Consider the following 9,619-nt stretch of genomic DNA (forward strand, 5'->3'; position numbering starts at 1 on the left):
GGACCTTGCAGCCTTGAGCTGCCGGCCTTAGAAGCTGCCAGTTTCCCCAGATGAGCCCAAAGGACAGTGGAATGGGGATTCTGATTATTCATCAGGAATGTTCTGAGCTATACACTATGCAGAGGAAAACAAGCATAGACAACGAAAAAGTGACTTCTTGGAAAACAGTGGCACAATGGGAAAGTTGTATAAAGCAGCTTATATCCAGGTGTGCATTTTCTTCAGCCACTTAGCTATCCAATGTCTGTCTCATATTCAGCATGTCTACCCTGAACTACTACTCTTCTTCAAAGCCTTTCTCTCTGCAGTTACTCTCAGGCATGCAGCATTGCCTTTATCTTTATCTTTGAATGTGGGGATCAAAGGACAAGAAGGAATCAATCTGGCACTAATGATGTTGCCAAGCTTCATAATTTCTTTTCTTGCAATAGGAACAGTGACTATTTGTAATGCTAAGACAAAACCAGAGGGAAAGGGGCCAACAGGAAATCAGACCTAAAACACAAGGCCTCAGTTGTATGAAAATTAGAATGCAATTTTGTTTTTCCTTTATTTCAGAATTTATAAACCACTCTGCATTCAAGGAATACCTGAGGGAGGGAGCTCCATCAACCTTATTGAGTAGGGATGGGAAACTTTTTCCTCATGGGCAGTCTTCAGGGAGCCACATGCTGGTTATGTATGGGAACAGAGGCAAAGGTCATCAGAGCAATGAATATAACTCTGTGCAGTATGTTGCATTCCAGACATGCACACACACACACACCTGTCTACCAGGAAAGTTAAATACATTATCACAGTTCAGTGACATGAATCTGTCAGAAAATTGCTTTCCAGGAAGGACTACATTTGGCCTCTGGACCCAGGTTTCTCCACCCATGAAGCAGAAACTCAGCCTGGGAGCTGAGTTTCTTTCAAAAAGAAACAAAGAGGCTTTTTCTTTTGCGGAGGGAGCTGTGTTATTCCACTGAGCAGCAGCCAGGAAGGCTTTGGAGCAGGGGTCCTCAAACTTTTTCAGCAGGGAGCCGGTCCACTGTCCCTCAGATCTTTTGGGGGGCAGGACTATATTCTGAAGAAGAAAAAATGAAAGAGGGATGATGAACGGTGCGTGAAAAGGCTCTGGAGAGGAGCTGTTTTAAATAGTGGCTGCTTGAGAGGGGCGCTCAGCCAACCACAGCTCCTGTGTCTTGCAAGCAGCAGGGGCTGGCGGTGGAGGGGCTCCAGAGAAGGGCTGCTTTAAATGGACACTCGAGAGGGGCACTCAGCCAACCGTGGCTCCTGTGTCTTGCGAGTGGCAGGGGCTGGCAGCGGCGGTGGAGAGACGATGAGCGGCCTGACCCATGCTTTGGAGGAAGAAGAGGAGGAGCAGCAGCCACAGCAGCCATGCCAAAACATGAATTCTTTGTAGACATGATCCATGATGGGTGCTCTAATGCCGTCAGTTGTGTTCTCAACAAGCTGGGAGGTGTTCAGTTTGAAATTGACCTGCCCAACGAGAAGGTGAATATAGACTCAGAGCACAGTGTTGACACCTTACTGAGCACCCTGAAGAAAACTGGGAAGTATGTCTCCTACCTTGGAGACAAATAGCCACATAGGAAGGCTTGGTCGGTGGGGCTACTGTGCTTTAGGGAAGCAACGCTTAACATGGCTTCTGTCAGAAGGCAGCTGTTTACACTTCTGTCAATCTTCCTTTGACCACAGTTGCCCTGCCAGATGTTGGAGAAGAGGGGAAGGGTGGGAGGAAGAAGTCCTTTGGTGGGGGGTGGACTATGAGAAATTTTGACTGCAGATGTCCCATGTCTTGTCCTACAGCAGTAGTGATTCTTCTCTTTGGCCTTGTAATAAAACTTGGATCTGCTATATTCAAGTAGAAAAGAAAAGAGAAAAGAAAGGACTGCAATCTCAGTCACTGTCTTTGCTGCCCTTATGCCTGAATCTCCCTCTCTGAAAACCTACATTATGACTTCTCTAAAATTTCATTTAAATTCAACAAGAAAACCCATAGGTTTTAGGAAACCTGTGCTTAATCTTCATCTGCAACTATAAACTGCAACTATAAACTGTAACTGCATTTCCTCATGTTCATCACTTACTATCCTGCTCTTAGGATTCAGGAATAGGGTTTCCCCCTTTCTTTTGAAACTGTGTAAGCAGCCAGTGTTGGTTCCATGTTGGTATAATAAGCTCATTTTTTCCTTACTCTACTTTCCTTATTCTACACTCAGAATAAATAAAATATCAGTTCTCTGCATTTTGCCCACATCGTTTATGATCTATTAACTAGATTCTAGTTCTATATAAAATGATTAATGCATCTATGATCATTTCAGAGAAAAGCTATATCCTACCTGGAAAATGTTACTTTAGCATTTCCCTCCAACTTCATTTGCATTAAGTGGAAATCAGGACTGCTACTTTATGTTGAGACTGGTGATTCAGCTGGAGGTTGAAAACTACACGCAGCTTGTTATTCTGGGTGAAAGGTAGTTATGCTTAGGATTTCTCCCCACATCAAAGAGAGCACTACTTTAATAGTCCTATGTTTACTTGGTATTTTCTGAACTATGTTATGTATGGCTCTCATCTCACATCCATAGAATTTTAAAGGGCACAGTGGATCATCTGTAAAATCATCTGCTGTACAACTGGATGTTCTATGCGAAAGGCATCTTTAAAAGATGTCAGCCCTACCTTTTTCTTAAAGTCTCCAAGGAAGGAGGGTGGGTTTTTTTGGGTTTTTTACATCCTCTCTGGGCATATTCTATTGCTCTACTATCCATGCAGCTATGAATGTTTTTATTGTGAATATTTAGCCTAAATGTATCTCATTGTATATTAAGACCACAGCTCAATTAATTACTTCAGTGGTTTTCAACCAGTGTGCCGTGGCACCCTGGGGTGCCTTGAATGATGGTCGGGGTGCCACAGGAAACACTGGTCTCTGTCCTTCTTTGCTTCCCTCCCTTCTCTGATGCCCTCTTGCTCCTCCGAAGGCTTTCACAGTTGTTCATTGCAGCAGACGTGGCTATAAGCTCCCCAGGTGAATGGTTCCTCTGGGGCTGGCCAGGGGGTGCTTCCCAGGCCCTGTGGGGCAGTGTGAGGAGGCACCTCTCTTTGGGGCAGGGGGGCAGATCATAGGCCGGGGGCAGCAGCTGCAGCTGCCCAGAGGACTCCCAAGGAGAGGGGAGAAGAGAGGAGGCTAAGGGAACACTCCACAAGGGAGAGTGTTCAAAAATAGGTGAGGGACTGCCAGCTCTGCAGGCATAGGGTGACATAACTGGGCTCCTGAGCCCCATAGGGATGCCGCAGAAAGAATGTAGTTGGTCAAGGGATTTGTGGACCTAAAAAGGTTGAAAACCTCTGAATTACTTCAAACAGTACTGATGCTGATGGAACAGAAAGGGCAAGTGTCTTGTGCTTTCCTTTACACCTCCATTTTTCACCTGAAATAGAAATTTGTATCTTCCCACCCATCCTAGAGGATGGAAAGGCTGTCTCTTACTGGGAGGCAGATGCATCTCACAGGCAACAGAAATGCTGCTGCAATTTGGCATTTTGGAAAAGATGATGTAGAAGAACAAGAACCACAAGGCACTTGTGTGTGTCCTCCCCCCAATGTCAAATCTAAAGCCATTCTCATCAGGTAGGTGGGCTATTATGCAAATAATGCAAAGAGGCAGGACTCCTATATTCTTAATAGCTGTATAAAATGGGAGTTTTGCAGATTCAGTTTACAGTGCAGGTGTGAAAAAAACACTGGAACTAAATAGCTTCTTCCTTGCAACTATTGAAGAGAAAGGGACTCTGTTCTTTACATCTGGTTGCCTTTCTCTCTCTCTCTCTCTCTCTGCCACTCCCCCCCCCCTTTTTTAAAAAAACCAATAAAAGAACACAAAAAGTCAGGGGAGTGATGATGCCAGTCACTTTGGGTCAAATCTCACCAGTTTAATAGTTTGTCCTTGAGTTTCCAAACCACTGATGATGTGTGCCAAGCTCCACTCCTAAAATAAACAAAGCTAGTTAAATATGTTCCATGCCACAGGTACCATCTGACCATTTGGGAGGAAATGCTACATCCAGGAGAACATCTAAAATATCTCTCCTTTCTCTTTAGAAGAGAAAATCCCATTTATACACAGTCCACACTTCTAGATTCCAAATACCCTCAACACCATCTGTTCAATCCTGTCTGGATTAAGCTTGCTAGCTGTCACCAGTTAAGCATTATCTCCACTGATCAAGAATTTATACTGCTTCTCATGCAGTTGATATAAACTATGACATACTGATGTTATTTCACTTCAGTGCTCTGAAAACATCTCTCCATAAAGACAACTTCCAAGATCATAAGGAACAATACTCCATAACTCCTTCTGGATACCCAGAGAGGGATAACAATAATCTCTTTAAATCAGCATTGTTCACTTCCACTAGAAATTGTAGCAGATCCAACACTAAGGAATAATAAATAAGCAGAAACAAATCTAGTAATATGAGTGCCTATAAGGAGAGGGGCAATGGCTTAATGGTAGAAAGCATGCAAAAGATCTTAAATTCAATCCCTGGCAACTCTAGGTAGGGGTGAAAGAGACCACATTTCAAAACGTTAGAAAGCTGCTCCTAGTCCATACTGAGCTGGATGGACGGACAGTCTGCCTGTGTATAAGGTAGCTTCCTATGTTCCTATAAAAAGGGTTATTTGTCCCTTGCATATACTGAACAAGATTTTTTGACACACCAGCCAAAGTGGTTTCGTTTAAGGGCAATTTGCGTATGACAGATAAACTAGCAAACCACCTGAGATAAAATCTCAGTGGAAGAGTTCTGATATTCACTCTCAATTTCAGATACGAAACAACATAATGAGAAAGGATCTCTTTCTGAACCTCTTCAGGGATCTGTATAAAGACCAGGTTAAGAAGTCATCATCCTGCAATATGCTATGAAATTCTTACACATCCCATCTCTTAGGGTTTTTGCTTGTTTGTGTGTGCATGGTTTTGTAAAAAGCATCTGCTAAATTGCAGGAGAGAGGGTGAACTGCAGTATTAAATGCTAAGTATATGTAATATCTTATTATCACCATTTTCTTCTAAGCTGGAATCCAGTGACTGTTTTAGTAGTGAATTAAGAGCCAAATCCAAAATAAAGCTACCTCCAGCAGGTGTGCACTGTAAAAGATGCTTTAATGTGTTTCTGGACTCTAGCTGAGACCAGCTTGATGCACCATTCTCTTGTACAGTCCCTTCCTATAGAGAATAGGAATATACTTTGCAAAGACATCAAAGAATGAGTAAGAATTGCTCTTGACTCTAAGACTAGGTAAGTAAGACTTGTGTCCTGCCACACATCTTCCTGCAGCCAATAATCTGCAAGTCAGATTTTACTTCAGTCTAATAAGGTAGCTGAGAGCTATGTGAGTGTTGTTTGTTTTCTTAGTATTTGAGTGAAGGCGGATTAACAATTGATCATGTATATGCTGCTATGCCCATCCTAATCCTACACCTTTTGCATAGCTAGGGGTTCTGTATATAAAAGAGGCAAACCTCTCCTGCAGATCTAAGAGCTATGGGGTATTTCTGATCCCAACATGTATAGATGAGAGTTTGGGAACACAGAAAAGGCAACCAATGAAAACTCTTGGGCTGCTCACAGCATGAACTTACTGAGAATGCCTCTGTAGCAACCTCTGAGAGAGATGGACCAAAAAGAATAGGCTGAATACAAATGAACTCTCTCACAAGCCATTGCACCCTCCATTCCCTGTTTGATTTGAACACTGTAGAGAGTTCAGTAATGCTGGGACTCTGGTTATACTTTGTTTCCCATAATAAATATTATAATACATATATTTGTGGTTAAGACACATCATTTGGTTGGTGGTTATTCGTGACTCATTGCTGTCATGAAATCAACGGTCCTGACATAATGCTGTTCACATACTACTCAGTGTGTGCTGAAACTCAGCCTGAAAGTGATCCCTGAAGGGAAATGTAGGCTTGTGACTAGTTACTGCTCCATTGTATGAACCCATCTTTTGGAAGAAAGCTTATGGTAGAACACTGGTCCAGCCTCAAAATAGTCTCTGCGGAAAACTGTATAATCTATAACAGCAATGGCTGTTATAGATTGAAGTTCCACATATAGCTAATGTTGAAATTACTGATTCATTGTGCCTGTATGCCAACAATATATAAATCAGATATATCTGATAGGAGCTTGGCATGACTGTGAAGTTTCTCAGAATACGATCCTTAAACTCAATGATGTTTTAGGTGGTTACCAAATTCTGTGTGGCTTGTGAAAAGATGTTCAGAAGCTGATTTTAACAGCAAATGGGGACTGGATTGCCGCCAAAATATTACAGGCAGCAAAGACCTTAAAATGAAATACAGAAATAGGCCCATCTATGTTTAAACTGAGTAGTTTATTTGATTAAAGCATCTGGACTTTATCCCAAAGTATTCTTAAAGTCTCCTCTGTATGTCCATTAAAGCTGGCCTGAAAGAATTCAGCACAATTTAATTGGTCACTCTGGTCACTTCAGAATATATTATGGCACTACTGAAATACATGAGCAATTTTAAAAGCTAGGAGTAAGACACTTTCCCCTTTTGCGAGTTTGGGAAGCATGTGAACACTTTCCCCCCATTATTTAAAACCATCTTCAGTCTAAATATTCTTATTTTAAGTATGTATCAGGAAGTATGCTAAAGTGTGGTACCTTATTTTGCTTGACTGAGTTTTTAACAGAGCTAAAGAGAATGTGGTTGTCCGTTATTTGCATTATTTAGTGGCTGACAAATTTAGTGGCTGCCTTCAAGACTCCATAATTTGCTTTGATTTCATTATGCCATCTGTCTGTCTGTCTGTCTGTCCGTCCATCCATCCACACACATACTAGATTGAATCCAAATTCACTCCCATGGGCAAAAAGGGAAGCATATTTACTGATTTCCACATGCATCCCTTACAGCCCTCAGAGTGCCACACTTCTGGATGGCTGGCAGTCAAGTTCCCTTCCCCTTCCACTAGCATAATTCCTCTTCCAGATCAAAGTCTTTCATAGACAGAAGGGTCCTTTCAGTTTATGGAAGATGAGGTTTAGGCCCACTGTCGGCCCTAAACCACACAGGCCTGTGTTACATTGCATGACTCTGAAGCCTTGCTTACAAGCAGTAAGACATACAGAATATTTCATTTATTTTCAGGCTCCCCTGCAGATATATTGCTAGACTATTTGATTTAACTACTGGGTGTTTTAGTCATCACATGAGTTCTTAATCTCAATCGAATTCTACAGAAATAAAATTATTTGATATGAGAACCTTTGATAATGCTAGTTTCATTTAACATTTCAAGCCTCATTTGTATCAGCTTAGTTCACTGAACTGCTAAAACACGGAGGATAGCACATCTCGTCTATACAGAGAGAAATCCTATAGATGTATTCTGTAGCCTGGAGGTGTATTACATAAAATCATAATTATGTGTTTCTTAAGGAGGAGCCAAACATTCTAGTGTAATTTCTGTTTGTATATTTGTTGGCACAGCTGTAGCAGTAAAATTAAAATAAACACACACACACACTGAGAGTTATTGGGAAATTAAGGATATTGTTGCGATTTCTATTGAATACAAAGGATTATCGTCGGAAAAGACTCGAGCATCTAAGAGAGAAATTCACAAAGGGACAGAGCTTTGCTTGGTGATTTCACTGCAAAAGCTGCTGTATATCATGTGAAAAGTAGCTCCTTTCTCTTTAGCAGTGGGAACTGCTGTGATGAAAACAAGGGAATCTCTGGGACCAGCTGTATACATGCCTTTTCTCTTGAGGATGCCCATTTCTTCTTCCAGCTCTTAAGAGGAAGGCAGATACCCCATAATGACCCACACAAATGAATAGCATGTGAATGTTTTCCCCCTCATAGCTGAGTAGCAACTGATATTATACATGATCTACTGTAAATATTTTATCTTTTTAAAATCTATTGTGCATCGCTAAGATATGGGGACATTTCAGCTTTAAATTGAGAAAGTGTGACAGAATATAACTTAAGGTGGTTTGGTCAAAGTACTAATGGATACCGTAGCTTCTATTGTAAGCATTCATCCAGTTTATGCCCACAGTGGGAATAAATGAATAAATATGCTTTCATCCAGTCATGCTACACAAGCTACCACATTGTTTTGTAACCCTAAGTTAAATGGCAAAGCACATCCTCCTGCGTTTTTAAAAGCATAATTTGTGGCAGACTGAAAAATGCTCCCCTTTCAAAAGGCTTTCTAATATAGCAACATCTGTGATGGACGGCTGCATGCCTTTGTAAAAAGCACCACTTTATAATATGCTAAGCACTGCTTTTGACTATGTTTAGACTCCTGATTTCTTTTTCCTTTCCTTTTTAAAGTTATACTAAATGCTTTCGTCTTCACATGATCCTATACGCACTTATCTAAAGTCCCGTTGAACTCAGTGTCTACTATGTAGACATGTATGGGATAATTTAAAAAAAATGATCATAGGTGATAACCAGTCATGAACCCTTCTGCGTATGAATACTTTGTTGGCTTAGTGGGGCTGGTGAACTAGTTTCTGCGAATTGTGTGTGCTCAGATCTCAGAGCCTTTTCAAATACAGAAAGGAGCAATAGTATGCAACACCCGCCCCTGACATACAGCTTCCACTTACCGAGTGGGGCTTTCCCTCTCTCCTCCCCCAAGCACCTCCACACTGCCTGCAATTAGATCAGGGGGGGGGGAGGGCAGGAAACCCCTGAAACTGTGCATGGGGTAGAAGGGGGAAAACATTCCATCTGGCAAGCTGAATGCTTGCCCTGACAGAATTATCACCTTAGTGTGACATTAAACGTCTCCCTGTGAATCTTAGCCTTTTGCATGTCGAGGTCCCCACGCCACCCCCTAAATAAATCACAATTCACACAGAAATTTTTGTTTAAGGTTTTTGGCACCATTTTGGCCACAACTTTATTAAAATACATAATGTGAGTGGTTGTTTAGGCATTGGTTACGACTATCTGTCCCCTCCCCGTCCCGGGACAGAACTGACTTTAGGATTCCAGTGAAAGCCAGTAAGGGAAAACAATATTGGGGAGAGAATGGGGCTGGGCAGCGTACCGTCACCCCTCCCCTCATGCTCCTAGGGGCTTGCACGGCCCTAGCCCCTTACCAGGGATATGGACAAAAGTATGGCAAACCCCTGGATTCCTTTAATGGAATTCCCTTGCAGCAGCAGCATTGGAGGGGGAGGCACAGCCAACCGTTACCCCCCCCCCCACCAACCAACCAATTTATAACCGATGCCTAACCGCAACCTTACAAGTTGTGACGATTTGCTACGCAGTAGGCAAAAACCAAAAGGCACCAGCCAATATGCCAAATGGACAAAATTCCTACCAGGCTCCTGCCCCAAAAGCAGACGACCCCATGACAGACATAGCAATGTCAAACGCAACAGCCCTAAATTAGGGAGGGCAGTAGGGCGATCCGATGCAAGCAGCAAAAGAGACTGAAGAAACTGTGTGCCAAGAAAATATAACCTTCGGGCCATCCCTCCAATTGGTAACATCAAAATCTCCCAAACAATCCAAATTGG

General features: G+C 42.2%; 1 protein-coding gene across 1 annotated transcript; it reads left to right on the forward strand.

Annotated features, from left to right (window-relative positions):
- The first annotated feature begins 1,348 nt into the window (after window positions 1-1,348).
- LOC310700865 (copper transport protein ATOX1-like) lies at window positions 1,349-1,791 on the forward strand. Its single transcript, XM_083490820.1, has one exon. The coding sequence runs from the start codon at window positions 1,384-1,386 to the stop codon at window positions 1,588-1,590; it is 207 nt and encodes a 68-aa protein (XP_083346946.1). The 5' UTR covers window positions 1,349-1,383; the 3' UTR covers window positions 1,591-1,791.
- The last annotated feature ends 7,828 nt before the right edge of the window (window positions 1,792-9,619 follow it).

The sequence above is a fragment of the Podarcis liolepis genome (genome assembly GCF_965112155.1).
Source record: "Podarcis liolepis genome assembly, chromosome: 2".
NCBI lineage: Eukaryota > Metazoa > Chordata > Lepidosauria > Squamata > Lacertidae > Podarcis > Podarcis liolepis.